Raw genomic sequence first — 24,806 nt, 5'->3', positions numbered from 1 at the left:
ATAAAAAAAGTGGCTGTTAAAACCACTTGATATCCACATGCTTTCCCACTGCAAAACGAGTCTATGCAATGGACGAGACTGAGTTTACTGTGGAAAAGTTTCATAGCATTGCATTATGGGCAAGAAAGACCCACTAGGTGATTTTTCACCTCTCTTCTTGCATGCAAGTCGTTTTTTTGCACAAAAAAAACTGTGATGCAACATATATATTTCCATTGAAACCCCCAGCTAAGAGCAACAAGGTCTGACAGTTCACATTGTTCATTCAAGGACTAATAAAAGTGCACTGAGCATCTCACAAGAGTCTGATCTCTTAAGCACCAGCTCAGCATTTCCCACAATGCTGGATTATTCCACCAATCAAAATGCGGTGACGGTTAAACGATTGAGACTGAACATGTTTTAAAACCAGAATATGGCAGGAAGACATTTTAAGAAACACCTTTTTATTGGCTTTAAGAAAATGCTATTTCTCAAATGATACATTCAAGTAAAACAATCCCGTCTTCAATATACCAGTGTATGGCACACAAAATAAATATGCAAACTGTAACATGTGGAATTTGTGAAGCTCTGTCACAGAGATCATTATATGTAAACACATTTCAAATGAAGACCTTAAACATCCTCAGCTGAGTGTAACAATGTCTCATAGCTCTACATTTGACATAGAGGACAATTCAAGTTCTGGATGGTTGTAATCTTAGGTTCACTTCTTTTTTGTGTGTGCTACCTTGTAATAGCAGATAGCTTAAAATATCACTGGTCCTCTTGTCCTGAACTTCACCTGAAGCAGAGCATCTTAGCAGACGCTCCGGATGTCATTTATCACTTCCTGTCCAGTCTTCTATACTTTACTGGCCGCAGGTGTTCTCTCATACCCGTAGAGAAACGTAGCAGCGATAACCAGCATCGCACCCAGGAAGAACACACTGCAAAAGAAAGAAGCTTATTTTTCCTGAAGTTCTACACAGTGGGTCATTCCCAAGAAACAGTGGCATTTATGCCAGAAAATTTCAAGACTTAACATTTTTTTATTTCATTTGAAAAGGTTACTGCTGAACTTTCAAGAAATCATATTTTCACATCTCAGGCCAAAACCGCCACAGACATTAGGACATCACCACAATCTTCCGATTATTTCAACCCTGTAACAGTACGTTTGTAATTCATAACCTAAAACTTGAATATGATAACTGAATAAATTGTCTAACACATATTAGAACTTAAGAAATATGAATGTAATTATCTAGAAATACTGATAAGGCTCAGCAAACAAATGCAAGACCATTCCATTGTTTTTCTATATAAACCTGCACTAGGCAGATGCGCTCAAGTTAAAAGTCATCTGAAAAAAGTCGTATTTCATATGTTACAAACACTTCTTTCACCTCAGAAGCATCGCTAAGCAACAGAACATGTTATCGGTTTCTGAAAAGCTAATTCATGCATTCATGTCCTCTAGACTGGATTATTGTAATGCATTACTAGGTGGTTGTCCTGCATCCTCAATAAACAAGCTACTGTTATTCCAAAATGCAGCTGCTAGAGTTCTTACCAGGTCAAGAAAATATGATCATATATCCCCAATTTTATCTGGTAGTTCCGTATCGATTACAAAGTATTGCTACTGACCTATAAGGCCCTAAAGGGTTCAGCTCCTGTGTATTTGACTGATCTTTTATCCTACTATCCATCACGCTCTGGACTTTTGGTAGTACATAGAATATCCAAGTCCACTAAACACATTTGGCTTTTAAAGGGTTAGTTCACCCAAAAATGAAAATTCTGTCAGTAATTATTCACCCTCATGTTGTTCCAACCCCGTAAGACCTTCGTTCATCTTCGGAACACAAATTAAGATATTTTTGATGAAATCTGAGAGCTGGATCACTCCTCCATAGGCTTCTAAGACATTATAACTTGCTGGCCCAAAAAATGTATTAAAGACATCATTAATAGTGTAGTGTTTTAGCGCAGCGCGTCTGTGTTGCACGTCACCACGCATCACACACATGACCAGCGTCGGCCAATAGTGAGCCTACGTGTGACGTGCAACACAGACGCGCTGCGCTAAAACACTATGTGGAAAAACTCGAGGCCCAGAAACAAGGAAATGAATAGTGGAATAAAGTCGTTATTTTTGTTTGTTTTTTGCGCACAAAAAGTATTCTCGCTTTATAAACTTAAGATTGAGCCACTGTAGTCACTTGGACTATATTAACGATGTCTTTAATACATTTTCTGGGCCAGCAAGTTATAATGTCTTAGAAGCCTATGGAGAAGTGATCCAGCTCTCAGATTTAATCAAAAATATCTTAATTTGTGTTCCGAAGATGAACGAAGGTCTTACGGGGTTGGAACAACATGAGGGTGAGTAATTACTGACAGAATTTTCATTTTTGGGTGAACTAACCCTTTAAACTCTGGAACAGCTTTCCTAATAATGTTTGGGGCTCAGACTCACTCTCCCAGTTTAAACCTAGATTAAAAGACACATCTTGTACTCCAGTTAAATCAGAAGAAATGCACATGATTCTCTTTTGCTTGAATGTTATGAAAAGCAGATACGCTAATTATTTTCCATTTGCTTTTCTCTTTTCTACCTCGGGATGCCCATCCTGAGGTAACTAGAGATTATGCTAGCTCCAGCTTGGATCCAGCCTCTTACGAAGATTCAGATGGCCCAACACCTTTGAAGAAAGAGCGCCAACTCCTGCCAGGACTTCAGATGGCGCCAATTTTGAATCAACATGCACCACCGCCAAATTTTCTATAAATTGTAATAACTGCTTTAATGAGATCATTGCTTATGCTTAAACCAATAAATTGTTTGCAAACTACATGAACGGTATTATATTAGAACAGATATGTTTGACCATTATTCTCAAGTTAAAAAAAAAATACAGTACTCAGGTTAAAAAGTTCATCTTTTAAAAAACCCATCTCTGAACTTTTTTTTTTTTTTTTTCACTGCCCGCGTCTCATTTTTAATTGCAAAAACATGTTCTGTGCAACTGGCCCTTAACAATTGAACTGCTTTTAACTTGAGCAGCACATTTTTAGAATATCATGTTATGCACGACACGCAAGAAGTGAATGCAACACATCATTCTAGCGCATATCTACATACAAGCAATGGAAAAGCTGAAGAGTGCAAAAATGCGTTCCATGTGAACGGCTCCAGGGTGTTAAAAACTCAAGATGCAAAGTGGTGGAATGAAAAAAATGCAAGGTTCGGATACACGCTTTTTAAAAGTCGAACTTTTTAGAATGTTGTGTTTTTAGGGGCCGTTCGAACACGTTTTTGCATTCCACTGACCACTGCGCTGCTTTTCCATGTAAACACTAGACAGACAAGTTTGACGTTACGCTCACAGCTCTTTTGCAGCGCCTCGCACATGACACTGCGTTCTAAAAACGCAGTGTTGCAAATTAAAATCAAGTTTAACTGTAGAAACTGCTGCACAAATTTAACTGTGTAAATTGTGAAATTTACTTTTCTACAGGTAATACTTCTCCCTCTTGTCAGTATTACTGTGATTAACTCGTACATTTAAAGTGGGAAACTGTGGTGTAGTGTAGTGTTTCTCTGTAACAGTTGTATCACCCACAGATCCTGTTTCAGGCTAGAAGAGCATATTGTGTGTGTAATTATAGAAAGAGTCTATCGCTGCAAGCTACAACGGGCAACACAATTTTCTGGAAAGTGCAGTTTATCTGCTCTGTTGAGGGTAAAAAAAAGGACATTATGAATATATCTTACCAATATAATGAATGCGCACAAATGTTTGATTTGTTTTCCTGCGGATTCATGTGTCATTGACACCCCTGGTATAAAAGGACTGTTTGATGGCTTGTTCAAAGGAAATGTTAATGTGTTCTGGCATAATTTGAACATGTAAAACAGCACAAATGTAAATTGACAAATATATCACTCTAGTCAGGAAATGCATTTAACAAAAAAGCTGTAGCAAAACAGTACAAAATAAACACTTATGTGTGGATCTACACACACACACACACAAAAATCTACATAACATACTGTACTTCTGATTCGTCTTCTTAGATATAAGCATGCTAAATAAATAAATGCGAATTTAACATCAAAACATTGCTCTGTTCGTTGGAACATCCCAACCAGTTCAACACAACACCACACTGACACACCCATTGGTGTGCGTTTAGGGTGGGATGATCTTTAAACACGTTCGCACTAAAGTTAAATAAAGTCTTGTACACATAGTTTGGTAGTTCAATAGCTTGTGAATTTAACCGGTAGTAAATCACGCGACACACATGGCAGTTTCCTGAGAAAGACTCAAATACAATCAATGAGTTTTGAAACAACTGTATTACCTAGTAGGGTCAAAATCCTCCAATAAGAAATAAGAGATGAGGGTGGAGAGAATGATTGAGATGGATGTGGCAAAGCCCTTCAGGATGTTATCTGCAAACTTAATCACCGCTGCAATGACCAAACCACCCAAAGCCTACAGAAGTATGTGGAGCAGATATAAAACACAGATAACAATGTGACATATAGGTCTGCATATGTGAGGACGTTTTCGTTTGTATTCTGAAGAGGAAGAGAAAATGTACCTGAAGAGCCACCACAGTCCACGTCACATTATTGTACCCTTGAAAGAGTCCATTCTCAAGCACTCTTTCTCCATCGTACACAAACACTCCCAGAAGTCCAAAAATCAGTCCAAATACACCTGAGATGGGAGGGAACAAGCGTGATGAAAGAAATATGGATGGTGGCTCACAAACACACACACACACTTCCTGAAACCTGAAACAGAAACTCGTAAACAATGGCTACAAAAACTTGTTTTTGCTTCTTTTGGTTGGTTTCTATGTACATATATTTCCGCTGACCTAGCTGAATATTACGGACCCAGACACTCTGCTTGCTCTCTTTGAGGATCTTTTCAAAATACACGCCAGCAAATCCACTGGAGAAGCAGGCCACAAGCACCGCCAGCAGTCCCATCAGCTGAGAGCTGGCCGTCAGATCCTTCTGCTGGGCGACTGATGTGACTTCAGTCGGCCACTGCTGGTTCAGGACAAATAAATAAATTCATTAAAATAAAAAATACAATTAAATTCAAAATACATAAAAAATTATAATTAAATTATCAAAATAATATATATATATATATATGTTACAGGTCCCGGGCAGTCGGGAGGACTGTAAGCAGTTTAAAAAACAGTAAATGAGAGAGAGAGAGACAATAGTTAGTCCTCTTTGTTGTCTTTTAATCAACATTGTACTTCAGAGTCATTAAGACATTTTGAATCACAGGATTAATAAATACGTTGAAATACATATAACATATAGATATTTAAATCAAATCACAATAAATAAGTAAATAAATAAATCAAGATAGGAACCTTAACCATATGTACAGACATGCTCTAGCCTAATTCACACAACTGGCTGAACTCGTAAGTATACACGAATGGACTTCTTTATGACAAAAGCATGTATGTATATGATATGTATATATATACATATCATATATACATACATGACATTAAAACATGTAAATAAACATTTGATATGAATATTAATGAATTTAATAACTAACCTTAACAGTAAATGAGAGAGAGAGACAATAGTTAGTGGTTGCTTAAAGGTCCTCTTTGTTGTCTGAGGATATATATATATACACACACACACACCTGATTAATTACTAATTTCATATTTAAACTCCAAATTAATGGAGAAACATCATAAAGACAATACGCTATATTTTAAAAATATATCCAGTATATCACCGATACCAATACTGCTACTCTATGTCTCTATGAAATTGATTGATTAGCCATTCATCATTGAAATATATACATTTTAACATTTATTTGGCTTTAAAAGAGCAGTGAGTGATTTTCTCTTTTTCATTTGTTCTTTTATTAACATTAATGACAAACAGCAACAGGTTTATTAGGCTGCTGTCACTTTAAGACCTGACGCACATGACGTGTATCTGACACACAACCCATTTTCTCAAAACTCTTTAAGACTTCATTTAACACATTTAAACGTACAGTATGGAATTTTTCGCCACTAGGGGTCGCTAACCTCTTTACAATAACAAAGGCGTAGTTTGATGACGCAACATTTGCTAAGAATTATGGATCTTGTCGTCAACGTCAAGCCGACCGATCTAATAATGTTTATGGATGACTGAATACATCGATGTTTTTATCATGACTGTGATATGAAGCAGTTCGGGATTGCTAAGAGACAGCTATCAGCTCCACACGCGACGCGAGTCCCGCGGATATAAAAGGAATATGGACATTTCATTCTACCGAACTACACACAAGTGCAGAATTACAACTCACAGGTCAGTTTATTAGACAAATTAAACTTGTGAGGTAACGCAGCGCTGTTTCACTTGGTCTAACATTACACTAGCACACTAAACTGCATTGTAATGTGCTGAAATGTATCTGTTAGTTTGTCTGTATGAGACTAGCAGTAAGCTAGATCAACATTAGAATAACATACAGATCATATTCTAACATTTTATCATTGTTGAACTATATAACATTGATTAGTTTTATGTAAATGTGCTCACCTGTTTAATAAAGTACATGTAGGAGCGGTCGAAGTCTCGGACGTGGAGCTCTCGTTTATATACTGTCTATGGGAGCTCTAGGCATCTCGAAAACACCGCGCTGATATTGATTCTCGTTTTAGTTCTGCTTTTTTATCCAAAGTCTGCTTGCCATGGTCCATAATGTTTGAACAAAACAACAACAGCGTGCAAATAGACATTGCTACACAGTTTGTCCGCGTCAGTCGCTTTGGTTACTATCAGAGGGCTCTGGTTGCTATGGCAGCACGAGCGGAAACCAGGGACAACGCGGATATGACGCCATTGACGGCGACAAAACGGAAATAAAGAAACGGGACGTGTCTTTGAATTAAATTACAAATTTCTCCTGGTTTGAAAGTTGTTGGAAACAGTCGGGATAATGTAAGTACACAACTAAAAAAAATATATAACATAGATATAGTGATTTTTGCTATATTTAAAGCGAAAAAGTTACATATTGTGCCTTTAAGACTGTGCTTTTAAATATATAGAAAAAAATTGCATGCGTTAATGTGTTCATTTTGACAGCCTGAATATATATATATTATGACTTTTTACAAGAAACTGTATAGCTGTTATTAGCATATAGCATGATTAGCTTAGCAAAATGCTAAAAACAACCTCAGAGTCGAGTCTAGTGCGTGCTTGTTTGAGGAACTCTACTTGTTAATGAATGAAAATAATGAAGTCACTCTGTTTTAACAGTCACAAAAGCAGACTGGCTGTTCCATTGCTGCGAGTTTTGAAGAAAGGTGACCTGAGAAACAAATCACAAGACTACTACTATCTGGTCACACTTTAGATTAGGGTCCTATTCTCACTTTTAACTAACTATTAACTACGACTTTTGCCTCAATAAACTGCTAATTACTGCTCATTAATAGTTAGTAAGGTAGTTAAGTTTATAAATATTAATAAACAGCCAATATCCTAGCAATATGCATGCTAATAAGCAACTAGTTAATAATAAGAAATTGGACCCTAAAGTAAAGTGTTACCCTGTACCCTTACCTGGACAAGTGCAATGCCAGCCATCAGAATGACTAGTGAGAGCCACTGGTAAATGCCGAGTCTTTTGCCCAACATGGACACGGAGAACAGGGCTGTGGTGAGAATTTTCAGCTGATATGTAACCTGGAAAACCAATAGGAATGTAAATGAGATATAAACACATATGACAAAAGTTTGGGGTCAGTAAGTCTTTTTTCTAAGAAATTAATACTTTTATTCAGCAATGATGCATTAAATTTGATCAAAGTGATATTACTGTTTGATCGAAGAAATATTACTATTTTTACTGTATTTTTGCTAATGGGTTAGACTTCTTTCAAAAACATTCAAGAATGTTGAACATATACTGTACATACACAAATCTCCTCCACAGAAACATCAGCAGTTATTGTATTTGATTATTGATTGTTTGACTCCATTTTGAAGATGGATTCTAGAAAATACAATATCTAACATTTCAAATGTTAATTAGTAATATCAGATACATTTACTGGAAATAACATGTAGTTTGTATGACAACATGTTTATGGGTAATGAAATGTATTATGAACTAATTTTATTTCTACTCAGTTCAATTCAAGTTCAACTCAGTTAAAAAATGGCACACATATTTTTTTTTAAAGTGCCATACAGAACTAACACTCTAGAACTAAAACTATTTAAAAAAAAGTATGTTAATTGAAATAAAGCTAAAATAAAATAAAACATAGATATTATTTGAAAAACTAAATGAAAACGAGAAACGTTGAGAAAGAAGCACTAAAATTATTAGCTATAAATAAATAAAAATTTTAAGTAAAACTAAAACTGAAATAAAAATTAATTAAACTTAAATAGCAATATTTTAAATAAAAATAAAATAAATAAAAACCCACAATGATAACTAAAATTAACATAAAAATATAAAAATAAAAGCCAATTAAATATATTAAATGTACACTATGAAACTTTTTTTGCTAACAATTAAAAAAAATAATGAGTCAAAACATCATCAATCCTTCTTTCAAAATGTGTTTTTGTTTTACCCTGGTTCACTATGGTAAGCCTGTTATGTGTTTATATATTAGCCCTGTCGGGATCGTTTTCGTGGGAAATTGTGTACATTCGTCACTCGCCTGTTCGCGTCTCGTCATATCTGTAAATAGAGAAACGTTTCTCCGGCTACTTTGATGTGTGTTTAGTGTAGAAGTGTCATAGGTTAGTTGTCACAACGAGTGAGAAAGATAGACATGGAGCAGCTAAATCTCCAACTCCAGGGAATCACCCGTTTTAAACAAACGCCGAACAGAGGAGAGTCTGCTTGCACAAAGAGAACGCGACAGAGCTCGTAATAAAACAAGAATCAACATCGGCTTGGCTTTTCGGAGATGGTGAGAACTGACGGATTTGAAATGTTATAAAAGTGATGTAAAGATGGCGATTTTATTAATCAACAGGTGAGTAAGGTATTTTATTGACCCTCAACTTTTGTGAAGAGTGATATTCATCCGCACAGTCACACAGAGCCAAAGCACAACCAAAACAATGTTCTTCCGCAAAATGCAGGAAATGCAAATTATTATTTTATTTTTTACACAGTGTACTTAATAAATAAAACTAAAATAAAAATGGTAACACTTTAGTTTAGGGTCCAATTCTCACTATTGACTAGTTGCTTATTAACATGCACATAACTAGGATATTGGCTGTTTATTAGTACCTATAAATCACATATTAATGCCTAATTCCTCATGACCATATTCTACATCCTTAATATTCTTACCCAATACCTAAACTTAACAACTACCTTGCTAACTATTAATAAGCAGTAATTAGGAGTTTATTGAGGCAAAAGTCATAGTTAATAGTTAACAGTGAGAATAGGACCCTAAAGTAAAGTGACCATAAAAATGAATCTAAAAACCTAAACTAAACTTATGATCTGGAAGCTTTCAAAAAAAAGTCCTTCTTCTGGATAGGTGCTTTCTCACCTGGTAGGTTGCTGCATCTAGATTAGACAAAGCCACATAGAGCAGGTTGTTCTGCAGGGTGTAGATGCCAGAGGGAATGGCCAACTTCAGCGTCAGCAGAGGCTTGCTGAGTATTTCCTCCTTCAACACCCGATTCAGTGCACGAACACTGAAACCTGAGAGTCAAATACAGTGAAATACAAAACTCTCCTCCACTGCTCTGAGCTTCTGACAAGACTGAGGATTCTGTTTGAATCGGATTCAAAAGAAAACTGCTATCTAGAGATCTAATGCAATACAGACAGACTGCGTGATTAAGTAAATAATTACATTGGTTTTCGCACATTAAAATTCAGGTTTTGAGCTTACTGAAATGAAACATCACTATAGACAGATCAGAGAACTCACTTTGATCTCTGAAGACGAGCAGCAAGCATGCAACAATCTTAAGAACTTCAGCACACACTACGGCAGAGGACGCCAGGTAGCGCGGACCTTCAGAATGCAGCGTTCGGGAATAACGCATCGTCAGCACCAAGGAGGTGGTCTGCAGTACCAGCACCCCCAGAGATACATACTTCAGTCGTGATGAGGTGGGCGACATGGACATACTGGAAGCATCCATTGATACAGAGACAGGGGACAGGGATGAGTGTCCCTTTTTAGTCTAAGAGTGAGAGAGAGAGATCAAAGCTGATTTGAAATAGAATCTTTTGTAACATTATAAATGTCTTTACTGTAACTTTTGATCAATTTAATGCATCCCTGCTGAATAATTGAATTTCTTTCCAAAAAATAAATAAAAATTCTTATTGACCCCAAACTTTTGAACGGTAGTGTATAATGTTACAAAAGCTTTCTATTTCAGATAAATGCTGTTCTTTTGAACTTTCTATTCATTAAAGAATCCTGAAAAACATTTGAACACAACTGTTGATAATAACAAGAAATGTTTCAAAACCAGTAATATTGTGAAGTATTATTACATTAAATATAAATATCATTATTTAAAATAACTGTTCATGTTTCTGTTCATGTGATGCAAAGCTGAATTTCCAGCATCATTACTCCAGTCTTCAGTGTCACATGATCCTTCAGAAATCATTCTAATATGATGATTTGCTGCTCAAGAAACATTTCTGCTTATTATTAATGTTCAACACAGTTTTTTTTTTTAGGATGCTCTGATAAATAGAAAGTTCAAAAGAACTGAATTTATTTGAACTAGAACTCTGTTACTGTCTGTTACTTTTGATCCATTTAATGCATCCTCATTGAATAAAAGTATTAATTTCTTACAAATTAAATCTTTCTCACCCTAAACTTTTGAACAGTAGTGCACACAATAAGTGTAAATCTTTATCAAAATGTAGAGGCAATTAGGTAGCTGCCAAATATCAATGCCAATATGAACTTAGAAACTCCAAGGCACTCGGAATAAGTTGAGAAAAGTTAAAAAGCGGCTATTACATGCCTTTGTCAGGGTGTGTGACGAAGGCATGTAATAGCCGCAACGCGTAGGTGGATCTGTCACCAATTTTAAATGTTTAAGCCATGAAGAAAATAAAGGCTTTTTAACTTTTCTCAACTTATTCCGAGTGCCTTGGAGTTTCTAAGTTCTTATTCTAAGTATCCCATACAACCAAAGAGCACCGAGATTTTACACCCTGAAGCAGCACTTCTTTTGCATTCTTTGCTTTTATCAATGCCAATATGTTTGGTTATAATTTAAAAATATTATTTAAAAAAAGCAAATGATGTATAAAAATATATAAAGCACATTTTTGACATTATTTCAGATAAATGCATTAATACAGAGTAAAGATTTGACATCACAACTCACCATAATGCATCACTAATGCATTTCTAAGTGTTCACATGCCTCCAAACCATTACAGCATTAGACATTACTAAAAGATAATGGCCATGTTTGATTATTTACACCTCAAGGGACACCACACAAAAATCATGTAACTGTTTCATTTATCCTCTGATCCATGTCAATGTGAGATATTAAACTGAAATCTAGCTTTCACCATGAGAAAAACCTTCAGCGCTCATGCACATTCATGCAATACAGAATTAAATAAGTACTCATACATCATGCTTTGATAGTCCACATGTCTTAACAATACACCAACTCTGACAGTTTCACAGATCAATAATCCTCACTCACCCCAGTAAAAATCATCATAGCGGTGTCATTGCTGAGATGGTGAGAATTGTCCTGTCATTTCAAGCAGCTATATTTCAGAAGAGACAGTATCCTTTCACAGACAGCAAAGAAGCCAACGTGAGCCACTCCCACTGACACACAGCCGGATGGAAGGAGGATGTCTTATGGTGTTGCAATCCTATATTTCCACAAAAAACTGACTATTTACACAAGACCGGCTTTTGCAAGCACTGTTATTGTGACAAACGGATCTTCAAGGTCATTGGAAAAAAAGTGAAAGTTTTAAATTGATTGCTTCACATTAATGCAAATAAGACTTGGCAAACAGAAGGTTTGGGTGTGATTGAGAAAGCTGAGGTGAGGTAGGCTGGCCAGTGCACACACACACACAGAGAGAGAGAGAGCAGAGCACACAGGCTGCCTTATTCAGAGATGAGGCTGTGCAGAGGGGGGTCAAACACACAATTCGGCTCTGTGTGCAGGACGACACGGCTCCAGCAACGGCACCATTGGAACCTAAAAAAAGTGCAGTCTGAGTACCTGCTTTTGATAGTGGGAAGTTTTACCTCAGTCTGAAAGGTCACGTAACAACCTCCTTTCTGTTTAACCAGATGTTGATTGAATGTACAAATGCTGAGTTTATTTCGCCACATCATCAAAACAATGGCGGGTGTCTTAACTGTAAATCATAAATATTCAGGTATTTTACCTGATTTACCTGTTGTTAACAACAGCATTCCTAAAGGGTTAGTTCACCAATAAATCCTGTCAGTAATTACCCACCCTCATGTTTTTCTCACCCTCATGAGTGAGCCAGCTCTCAGATTTCATAAAAAATATCTTAATTTGTGTTCTGAAGATGAACGAAAGTCTTACGGGGTTGGAACAACATGAGGGTAATTACTGGCAGAATTTTCATTTTTGGGTGAACTAACCCTTTAATGCATGATCTTAATGATAATGATCTCTATGCAAATTTGACAAACATGCTCAGACAAAGCAGATATGATGATAGTGTCATCAGAAAGTCCTGATAAGTTGTCACAAGGACTTTTTTTTTTTTGGTTAGTTATTATCCAAAATCAAATTCCAAAGATCATATTTTGAATGTGATTACTGGGGCATGTTGTCACAAAATTAAATGTGGGTTAGTCTGGTTTATTTGTTTTAAATAATGACTGTTTTCTAAAATGACTTTTAATTTTGATCATTTATTTTCTGGTGAAAGACATACACTGCCATTCAAAAGATTGGGATTGGTAAGATTTTTAATGTTTTTAAAAGAAGTATCTTATGCTCACCAAGGCTGCATTTATTTGATTTAAAAAAAAAAACATAAAAAAACAGTAACATTGTGAAATATTATGCCAATTTAAAATTCTATTTTAATATATTTTTAAATGTAATTTATTCCTGTGATGCAAAACTGAATTTTCAGCATCATTACTTCAGTCTTCAGTGTCACATGATCCTTCAGAAATCATTCTAATATGATGATTTGCTGCTCAAGAAACGTTTAATATCAATGTTGAAAACAGTTATGTACAATTTTTTTATGAATATAAAGTTATATTTCATTTATTTGAAATAGCATCATATGAATGCTTAAAGTGCATATCAGATGCACATAAAAGGTCATTTCTGCATATAAAGCACGCAAAATGAAAGCATGAACTCGTGCTGTAGATACGCAGTACCAGGAGATTCACAGATAAGCTGTTTTAACTGAATGCAACTTGCACTGACATGTCTTAAAATATGTCAGTGCCATTTTTTCGTCTCAAGATGCACACCAGTAATGTTTTAATGTTCAAGGTAATTACCCATTTAACAATCTGTTTAAGATCTGCTGATTCTACGTCCTGACATAACATCACATGAAAACTAAAGGGATATAAATGTGTATTAGCCATTTAAGGTAAAGATAATAACATCAGATGAATGATTATGTTAAGCGAATGTGGTTTCTGCTAGCTCCTGATCTCTGTATTGGTAGTTAAACAAGCATAGTACTTGGCTTTTGGTGCCCCTGCCCTGGTCTTTGAAACTGTTTATGATCATAATGACCTGAGGTGTGGACTCTTCATCTCTGTGAGGTATCTGCAGGTTACAATTATTCTGATTGGATTGGGCCTGCCCAATCAGTCCAACGACAGTTTCCGATAAGCGGGTGAAGATTTACTGTTTGTTACTGTCTTTTCAGCGTGGCAAAGTAATTTAATTCCAATTAAACTTTTATCTGACTCCATTTTATCACAACCACAAATTTAGGTTGGAATGCCAATTGGTTGGTGGTCATTTATACAATAGTTTAGCAGCACATTTGATTATTCTATTTAACTTTTTACTCTTATTATCCTCGTTCACTCTGTGTCACGTTTTGGGTTTGTTCATGTCATGTTTCCATGTCTGTCATGTGATTCCCTGTTTGTCATGTGATCCTGCCATGTGTCTTGTCATTGGTTAATTGTCTGATCATTGTTCACAGGTGTCCCTTGTCTTGTCATTAGTCTGTGTATTTAAGCCCTCATGTTTGCCATGTGTCTTGGTCAAGTATTGTTTCCTGTAATCTGCTGTTGTGTAAGTTCATGCTCATGCTTTGGTTTTTGTTTTCATGACATGACATGACATGACATGCCATGCCATGCCATGCCATGCCATGTTTTTGTTTCATGTTTGGTTTTGTTTATAATAAACTGCACTTGGATTCTCATTTACAACTTGCCGCCAGTGGATCCTATTACACTCGGATGCCAAAGTCGCACAGGGTCCTCCTCGCACCAGCCATTAATTTTATGCGGGCCCACGATCACAAACTCGCCAGTCTGATCGATAACCAGAGGCTAAAGCAGTTCAACAATGCCGCCGCCCACTTGCTATTGTAAGTACCCATGTGGCCCCCTACAGTCGCCTATATAACAACTTAGTTAAAACCCAAACAATAACCAGAGGTTATGGCTAGTACATTAAGATAATGACGCTCCAACGCTTGCTATTATCTCAATAGTATTTTTATCTAGCCCCCTATAGTAATGCGACTGCATAACAACTTAAAGTCAAGCAGTTAGTCAGGAATCTAGAATCTCACCAGATGTGCCCCATGCTCCATCTAACCTGAGATCTAGTATGTACTTCACCCTGGACCAAGCTTTGCGGTAACCATGGATACAACGCAATCTACTAAAGTTAACAATTTCAGAGTAAGTCAGAATAAATCCAAATGTAACAATTTATCATGTCAGGTAAATGTATCATGCCAATTACATAACCAGTTCAAAGAAAGGTTCTTCCAGTCATACAGGGCTCATGAAACTCCAAAGTCTGGGTTAATAATTTTTTACATCCTTTGCATACTTTAAGTTTGTGACCTGAGGGCTTTTCTTTTACGTTTAATGACTGCCCCCATAAAATGTGTATAAAACTACAATGGGTATAGAGTTTCCTTAGTTGGACTTGATGACTGCAGCGACCACGTTCTCAATAAAGAATTCTGCTCAGATACATCCAAGTCTCCTGGTCTTCGCTTTTGAGTTTCCTAAATAGCTACAAGTATTACGTGGTTAAATGTCAAAATACCTCAGATATCATACACTATAGAGCTGTGTGGGTGGGGTGGGGTGGGGTGGGGTGGGGTGGGGGAAAATTTGCCACTTGGCAAGCCGCTTTAGTAAAAGTGGCCACGCCCCATTCAAACATTTTGGCATCCCGTCATGAACATGAATCGAAATTTCAACTTTTTGTCTATATAAATTGACAATCAGACTCCAGAGAATCTTCCTGCACTGGTTTGCTTCCGATCGAGTGAAAAACCTAGGATTAAAAAAATACAAAATAGCCACAAAAAAAATCACCAGGGCAACGTGCATTCTTTTCGTTTTGATACGTTTGCAGTGAATAAGACAGATTTCTATTTTCGTTTCATTTCTAAATGTTCTGTGGGCTGTAATTAGGAAAGTAGCCATACATTAGTTGTCTAGCTATCTATTCAGCTGACAGATGCAGTGTATAACACTTTACAATAATGTTTTATTGTGTAACATTAGCTAACTGCATTAGCCTATTTCACAAAAGATAACGATAAACAACATTTTTCATCACTTATTAAGCTTGTTTAATGTTAATTCCAACATGCACTAATGCATTAAACATTAACAGTATGTTAACAGTAACATACTCAACATAACAGTATCAACCAGTGATGTGTGAAAGCTATAACCTATCCCAATAATGTTTTTCTATTTCTGTCTTTAGGAAAGCCATCAGATGATCCTCTAAATCCAGATTACCATCAAAGCTTCCTCACAGACCTGACACCTCCAGAAAAATGGACCGATATCAGAGGTCTCTGAGATAAGCATTGGAGTTCAGCCTACTGAGGAAGTAGAGGACATGGACATAAATGTAACAGAAGTTAAGTCCTTCAATGATATGTGTTGGAACGGATCTCACTATGAGTGATATTGAAGATATGCAGAAACTGAACACATCTTACAAAGAGCAAGAGAAAAGCCTAGAGTCAAAACTCTCACCTTTGAGAGGAAACAACAGAAATCTGCATGTGGATTTAAACCAGGGGTGTCAAACTCAGTTCCTGGAGGGCCACAACCCTGCAGAGTTTAGCTCCAACCCTAATTAAACACACCTGATCCAGCTAATCAAGGTCTTCAGGATTACTAGAAACTTCCAGGCAGGTGTTTTTGGAGCTGGTTGGAGCTAAACTCTGCAGGACAGTGGCCCTCCAGGAACTGAGTTTGACACCCCTGATTTAAACGATGATCAAATCATTCACTTCTACACTGGCCTTCTCTCATCCAACGTGTTTTTTGCCCTATTGACATATCTCACCACTGCTTGGAGCCCGAGAACACTGAGTCCTCCAACACCTATACTTAGTTTTAATGAAACTGAGACTTGGCTGAGCTTTCAATGTTGATCTTGCCTTCAGGTTTCATTGCAGTTGTACAACAATCTCTGCGATATTTCATGACTGGTTGGCCGTAATGACACAGCATTTCAGTTCTCTAATTCATTGGCCTTCTAGGGAAGATATTTAAAATAATCTCCCTACCCTGTTCAAAAGCCCCCCATTCAATTCAGTGAGGTGTATCATAGACTGCAGCGAGATTTTTATTGACCGACCAACATCACTCAGTGCAAGAACAATGACATACTCCACAACAGTCCCACAACACCATCAAATTCCTGGTTGGCATCAGTCCAACAGGATCAATCACATTCCTTTCCAAGTCTTGGGGTGGGAGAGCCAGTGACAAAACAATTACAAAATCATCTGGTTTAGTTGATCTTTTGGAAGAGGGAGACATTGTCATGGCTGACAGAGGGTTCAGTTTCCCTCAGTATTTTGCTCGCGAAAGGAGTCCAGCTACTCATACCACCCATGGAAAGACACAGCTTTCCGGACAAGAAGTGTCTGTGTCACGTTAAATGTCAAGGTTGAGTATTCATGTGGAAAGAGCTATTGGTCACATTTACTGCATTTTGCGACAAACGCTCCCCATAAACTTGGTGAAGCGAAGATCAAAAGACACAGTGGCAACTGTAGATACAATTCTATTGGTTTGTTCTGCATGATCTAATTTGGACAAGTCATTAATTCGGTAAAAGAAAAATACATTAGACAGCAGACACTGACAAGTGGTTGGAAACCTTTTATTTTGTTACTGAATGATTGTGTAGAGAATCTGTTGTATATAGATTTATATTGGATTTATGTTTGGTCTTTAATTATAATTTTTTCTAACAATTGTTTGTAATGAGAAAATTTGTTGTCCTGCAACTGACTGAATGTATTTCACAACAAAATGATCAATTTTAACAAATTACTTAGAAGGATGTGTATGATTTCACATTTATTTGGATTATGGTGAACACACTGAACAAAACCATTGCTCACCAGGGTGCCTTTTTAAGCCTACACACTTCAGATGAAACACCTTGTGACCAGTAACGTGCGGTGAAATCTTGTCATGGGTAGGCTGTGACCTATCAATGTGGCATATATTCATTCAGTTAATGTAGCAACCCAAGTTCATATCAGGCATCATCACATCGCTGCCTGCATACAGCATGTCAGGCATATGTGAGGCTAATGCACAATCAAATCTAATAATCAAATTAATGGACACATCTATCTTATGACTTATACAACAAAACAAATGTTTTGTGCGGGACACAGTAAGAGGGAGGCGGCGCGGTGTCAGCGAACCGACAAGCAGCCTAGTCACTATTGTGTAGTTTGTATTAATGCCATGGTTCAACAAATAATGTAAAGGTTAAATAATAATTCACTTAGACCTTATAAGAAGCAATTGCGACTTTATTTCACACAATTCTGACTTTATATCTTGCAATTCTGACTTTATAACATGCAATTGCGACTTTATTTCACGCAATTCTGACTTTATATCTCGCAATTCTGACTTTATAACACTTAATTGCGACTTTATTTCACGCAATTCTGAGAAATAATGACAGAATTGCGATGTGAGATAAAAAGTCGCAATTATCTTTTAAAATGTTTTATTCTGTGGCGGAAACAAGCTTCCATACCTCCTGGCCTCATCCTCCCATCCATCCTCCCTGACACATAGCTACCGGGCCGGTGTCGTGCCGAATTTCTACCCCCGCCAAATTATTACCCCCCTAGTATTGGTAGGTTTAGATTAGTTGTGGGGGAGGGGTTAGGATTAGGGGAGGGGTTAGGATTAGGCAATCAGGTACTGACTTCAACGAGGGGGGTAATAATTTGGCAGGGAGTCGAAATTCGGCACAACACCGGCCCAGCTATCGGTAGGCGCCGGCGGTGCCGCGGTAGTTGAGAAAACGTTTTGGAAAAGACGGGCTATGGACCCAACCAACTCTATAGGAGGGGAGGGGAGAACTCCCTCACATGGTACAACCTATGCAGAGGCTGCGCGCTGCGGTGTCAGAATGCGTAACGTGTGTAGCCTAATGTAACTAACGTGACAAATGTGGAAAAAAAAATCCTCGACCGGTGTGATGAACAATCGGGTCCGGCTGAAGAAATGGGTCCGGGCTTAGGACCCAAGCAATCCGATTGGTTCAAAGCACGTTTTATGGGTAATCGCTTAAGTGCCTGGTTATAAATCATACAAAATCACTTTATTATAGAAGACGTTTGTACTACGTTATAACGAGTCATCAATGTATTTAATGTATTTTACATTATACGTTTCATATACTAGTATTTAACCGAAGCTATAGATTGTGAAATTAAACATTTCTCGTTGTTAGTGTGTTTTTTAGTTAGCTTAGATAGTAGCATAGCATTCAGCTAACGTTATCCGAAGATCGTGCTATGAGCTTTACCTGATATTACTGCACTGATACTGCCTTACCGTATCGCGAGAACAGATTTAGATCAGGCATACTACTGGCATACTAATTGGGTCCTAAGCCCGGACCCATTTCTTCAGCCGGACCCGATTATTCACCACACCAGAGCCCGTCTACGGAGAGCCTTGGCACTCCCTATTAGCCCCATTGTATAGATATTGGTTGCAGTTCCATTAGAATTCCACTGGAGGTGATCGCGGGCGAGTGCAGACTGAATGGGAGTCTATGGGGCTATACAGCTAAATGTGTATCTTTCACCCGATTGCCGTTGAGAAATCTCAGATTTTATTGTAGGTTTTGCAAGTTCAACATGGGTTATAGGTCGAAAGTTGAATGAACGAGTACTTATGTCCTTTCGATTTCTTACAGGTTGAGTTGTTGTTGCCCATAACACGCTAGCATTCTGCTAATGAACGCTGATTGGTCAGTGAAGGACTGATTACGACCAGAGATACCGCTTGATGGCATCGTGGCATCCGAAGCGGGACCAGAAACAAACAAAACAAAAACTCTTCTAGCACGTGTGTTTACCTGTGTCAGCTGTGCTGTTGATGCCTCCAGTGAAAAGAAAGTGCAGAGCGCGAAAGCACCAAAGTGACTGAAGGATTGCCGTAAAGCTGTATGTCTGGTCGTACGATGTGTATGACGTCATTGACATTTTAAAAGACTTTTTAAAGCAAATAAGTGACTCTAAAAAATCTAACACCCAGCAGTGTGTAATTTCTTTGCATCTCCTTTCGAATACAACATTCAATTTACTAGACAAAAAATTATATCCTGAGAAAAGTGGATTTTGATGGGTATTTCGCCATAGACCTCCATTCATTCTGCACTCGCCTGCGAGCGCCCCCGCATGGACAGAGACGTGTTACTGCAGCCAGTCCAGAAACCGGAAGTAAGCAGAGAGTGCCAATTCTCTTCCTATTAGACATTCTCTGACCACACCGGCCCAAAAGTGAAGCGGCCCACCGGGAATTCTCCCGATTACCCACCCCGGGCCTGTTGACAGCCAACGCTAGGCGCCGCTAGATCGGGCAACGCGGATTGAGTGAGAGTGAGTGGATCACGTGACATGAAGCAAGTTCGGTCTCTGCCTCAATGTTGATAATTCAAGACAGCATGAGAACTGACTGCGCATGCGCAAACCTACGTAAACTATGTTCTATGGACCAAAAAGAGGCACTGCTAACCTCTGCCTCAATGGCCATGGCCTTGAATTTCCTGCATGAAACAATGGTTTTAGGAGCAAACAATGGCAAAATGAGTATATTATGTGTATTCCTGAGAATTTTTGTTACAAAAATTAATATTTGGAATAAAATAAATCATAATGTGGTGAATTAATAAAGTTCTTGGAATTAATAAATGTAATGTCAACATTTCCTTTGGTGAGGCACTGCCTACCCTGCCTACCCTGACCGCACGTCCCTGCTTGTGACAGACAGAGCACTGTGTGACACGTTTTAGACCTACTTTTACACAAACAGGAAGTCTCTGCGATCAGAAATTGTTTCCTCAAGTTTGTGTGTGCAAATTTCTGTGAGAATGTGCTGTCTGTAGAAGAGGTCCAGTTTTGTTCTGATCTGAGCCCAGAACTCTTCAGAGAACTCTACGTTCTGAACGCTGTGTTGTCCAAATGACAAAGTAAGATGATTTGAGTTCACACACTGCCATTTGCACCTGAACTTGTGCATAGTATGCATGGTTCTGTTTAAGCTCAAAGTTTTTCCCCAGACAGAAATCTTTGCTCTTGATAGCATCAGTTATGGACATATTTGCATACTTTAAGGGGCATTTAATTTCAAGTACATGGGCAGCACTTGCAATGGACTATTCCATCTGGGCTGGCTCCTAAATGAGGAAACTTTGGATTTACTACCAGTACCAACCCTATTTCTATTCCTACAACCCTACTTGAAATGGTCTATACTATAGAAGCACACAACATCCGATTTGTGAAGCTTGCTCGCTCTCATTGGCTATCGCGGGTATCATGTCAGAGGCAGCCCGATCAAGAGACGTGAACATCAAACATGTTTGATATTTAGGGTTGCCAACTGTCCCATATTAGCCGGGACGTCCCATATATTGGGCCTAAACGATTTGTCCCATACGTGACCTCCCTTGTCCCGTTTATTGACTGCTACGCTGATCTAACCACTAACTAAGGGACTTCACATGTTGCATCTTTTGCGTGCTCAAGTTTGTTATTTTAAAGTTTCCTAATGTTGTTTTGGAGTCTCCTACAACAGGTTTACATGCATCAAAGGTAAAAAAAAACAGTATAATTTCCTCATAATATAGCCTACATTTGCACATCACCACATTTTCAATGATTCTCAAACGACTCGTCAGATGAATCAATCTCTCTAAGTCCCGCCTTTCCGTGAGCTATTCTGCTCTGATTGGCCAGACAGCTCAGTCTGTTGTGATTGGTTTACCGCGTACAGCGCGCGTCGAAAACAAAAACGCCCATTGCCATAACAACGTCAGCTGTCCTGAGGCTTCCTACACCGCAAACTAAAGACAGTAACGAACAATGACGTTGATTTTACCATATCAATGCGAGCGCGAGTCCTACGATGAAACACTGGAAGAACTAGTTATTCAACTAGGAAATACTCTCAAGGAAAACTCGAGCAGGACGTTTCTCAGTGATACACTACTCAGTTTGAGGTACATTATGAGATGTTGCAACTGTAATTCCTCACCATCAGCATTAACAAGTGCATGTCCATCAACAAACCGATTATTTTACTTGTACTCATTTATTTACAGAGTATTTTTGTAATATATTGCGGTGAACACGTGGAAACTGTATCAATAACAGTGCATGTGTGCAATGTACATTAGCCGAGCTCTAGCGTGAATGACTGATGTAACATAAACGTTGGTAAAACAAATCTTGCTCCATGCTTAATCTTTCCTCAAAGTAGTGAGAATGACAGACAATCTGCATGAATAGACACAGTTATAGGTAATAGTGGCCCACAAACTGATTAGCAGAAGTATTTAAGTAAGACAGTGATGACGTGAGTTAGCCAGTTAGCAGGAGACCTAGGCTACACAATATAAGACTCAAAACTAAGTATTTTGAACACCACCTTTCAAGAGCAAGTGGTTTGCGAATCTTGCAATGAACTCTGGGATTTGAGAAGCAGTCGTCAGTGAAATAAAGGGAACACAGAAAAGTTTAGGATTATACTGCTGTGAAATCATGGTAAAGATGAATTTTAACCACTGATTCTTCACATGCTTGTCCTTGGGCAGTGAAAAAAAAAACTGGCTTTACCTTCACATTGTAGAGCACAGCGTCTTCTGGACATGATGCTATCGTAGGTTTGATTTTGAAATTGGCAGGGACGGGGACATCAATATAAATATATTTTAAGTTTTGATCGAAATTATTGCTAAGGATATATCAGTGTCACTGGATATTGGTAGGGACACGTCCCTAGCGTCCCTACTAAATTCTACGCCCCTGCTATCCAGTATCCACAGGAATCAGAGCTGCAGGTTTGAGGTTCAAGTTTTCCCTGGTGTCTGCGCGCGCAATAAGTGGGCGGGCAATATGCCAATGTTTCGTCTTGACGTCACAACGAAACGACTTATGACTCGTTTGAAAAACAATTCATTTAATTAACTCAGAGTCCACTCTTACTTTTGAAAGACAATAACTTTATATACGGTGCACTATCAGATTTAAAACTTTTTGCAGGATGTTTTCATTCACTTAGAGCTATACACACTGCATGAAAGGTAATTTTCAAAAATCCATAATAGGGGCCCTTTAAATGTAGACATGCTACAAGCACGCTCAAATAGAGAGCAACGCCCTTTTCCGTAACAACATTGAAAGCTCAGCCATCATAGCTGTACAGAGAGGGTTTTTTATTGCTCATCTCCATAAATATATCTAGCAGTAGAGCTAATGCAAGGGCTCGAAATTCATTTATCCTTTGCTGAAACTTCGATCATCATGGAGAACGCGGCTCTTGATTGCTTAGCAACGGCACCACGAGAGCGTTTAGTTTGTCGGTTTAGCCTAATTTGTTCTGCAGGTGTATGCGAGTAAAATGCGGCAGGAACATCTGTTTGTGTATGCATTTGTAGATTATATTGCAAACAAATCATTATGATATTCACGGTGATACTGTAATGGGAAATCCATGTTGAAAACTTTTTTTTTTTTTCAGGATTCTTTGATGAATATAAAGTAAAAAAAAAACAGCATTAGGCGCTCACATATCGCGCATAAAAACGCGTCGAAAACGCTAGGCGCGCCGCGTTCTCCTTTTTCCAAAGCGCTCGAGGTGGTTGCGCTTCGGAGGCGTCTGTCGTTGCTAAGCTTGGTTCTTGTCACGTGACCTGCGGTGCGCTTGCGGCATTCTGAAAAGTTGAGATGTTTTTATCTCGATGCGGCGCGGACGCGCTTGGAAAAAACGAGCGCGTCGCACCGCGACCGCGTCGCTTCCATTATGAGCGCGCATACCGCGCGGCTACATTTGAAATAACGAACTTGCGCGCGCAAAAGACGCGATATGTGAGCAGGCCCTTAATGTGAAATAGAAAGCTTTTGTAACATTAAAATGTCTTTACTGTAACTTTTGACACATTTAATGCATTTTTGCTGAATAAAACTATTAATTTCTTTTAAACAAATTATTACTAATCCCAAACTTTAGAACGGTATAGTATAATGCTACAAAAGCTTTAGATGGTGGTTTGTGTGTGTAACACTTTACATTTATTTCTATGACGTTAAAATTCTTTTTAGGATTAAATTGTGCATTGATAGGTTAAGCAAAACAAATGTGTTTATATCTGAGAACCTTTTATAAACACACTTAACTGCAGACACTGAAATGACACTGTTGTGGTAGGCTACACATAGGCTATTTTGAGTGTCCCGAACCACGATTGTCCCTTATTTTCCTTTTCTGAAGTTGGATACGATTTGGGATCGCACCGGCTCCGACGCGATCGAGAGCAGTCATCGTAATAACATCACACAATTGAGGATTTTTTTTGGACAAAAAGTAAGTTACTCGGTTGCAAATCGGACTTAAAATCTTAAAGTGTGCGGCCAGCCTAAGTTTTCGGATGCAGCCAACGACTTCTTTGGTCTGCCCGATCACTTTCAGGGCAAACATGTCAAGTGAAGTTAGACTGACTTCCCATGGCACTTTGAAGAAGAGAATTCTGTCAAACTGATAAGGTTCCAGCCAGGTGCTTAAATAATATAAAATATAAACAAGTAATGGTTATTACTTCACTGCAGTTATGAACCAACTTCCATGTGTGGATGATACCACAAAAGACCACTTAAAATAAACAAACAATCAAATGAATAATCTCACGAGGAAGCGTGACCTCGCACCCCGCCAAAACGGTTGACAGGGAACACCACATTAAAGTAATAAAGATGTGTTTTGTTTGTACTATACCTGTTGGTCTCACATAAGTGCAGCTCAGATGTGTTGTGCTGAGTGAACGAACGGCACAGGTGTGCCGCGAAGCCCTGAATGTTGCATCTGATTCATTTGAAATTAAAACGATTACTTCCTCAAACAAACTTCCAGCCCAAGTGAAACTATGTTTGACACTCATGTTTCTGTCGTGACTCGTAACTCGTGTCAGTTTACCTAAAACTTTTCAAATGAAGATGGGAATTTGCTT

At 38.1% G+C, this 24,806-nt stretch overlaps 1 protein-coding gene across 4 annotated transcripts; it reads right to left on the bottom strand.

Annotated features, from left to right (window-relative positions):
- Positions 1 to 425: 425 nt before the first annotated feature.
- On the bottom strand, positions 426 to 24,753 carry slc35a3b (solute carrier family 35 member A3b). Of its 4 annotated transcripts, none has more exons than XM_084119663.1 (9): positions 24,575 to 24,753; positions 11,751 to 11,928; positions 9,983 to 10,241; positions 9,596 to 9,750; positions 7,626 to 7,748; positions 4,885 to 5,062; positions 4,603 to 4,721; positions 4,360 to 4,493; positions 426 to 932 (listed from the first exon to the last, which is right to left on the bottom strand). In XM_084119663.1, exons 2-9 carry the CDS (start codon positions 11,766 to 11,768, stop codon positions 848 to 850), a joined length of 1,071 nt encoding a protein of 356 aa, XP_083975789.1. In that variant the 5' UTR covers positions 11,769 to 11,928; positions 24,575 to 24,753; the 3' UTR covers positions 426 to 847. The 4 variants fall into 4 exon arrangements, with proteins under 4 accessions (XP_083975789.1, XP_083975790.1, XP_083975791.1 ...); XM_084119664.1 differs by having other exon boundaries at positions 4,885 to 5,059; XM_084119665.1 differs by lacking the exon at positions 11,751 to 11,928 and having other exon boundaries at positions 24,575 to 24,745.
- Positions 24,754 to 24,806: the final 53 nt, after the last annotated feature.

This window comes from Abramis brama (assembly GCF_963993115.1).
Source record: "Abramis brama genome assembly, chromosome: 7".
Lineage (NCBI taxonomy): Eukaryota > Metazoa > Chordata > Actinopteri > Cypriniformes > Leuciscidae > Abramis > Abramis brama.
This window is presented reverse-complemented; position numbering and strand designations above follow the sequence as displayed.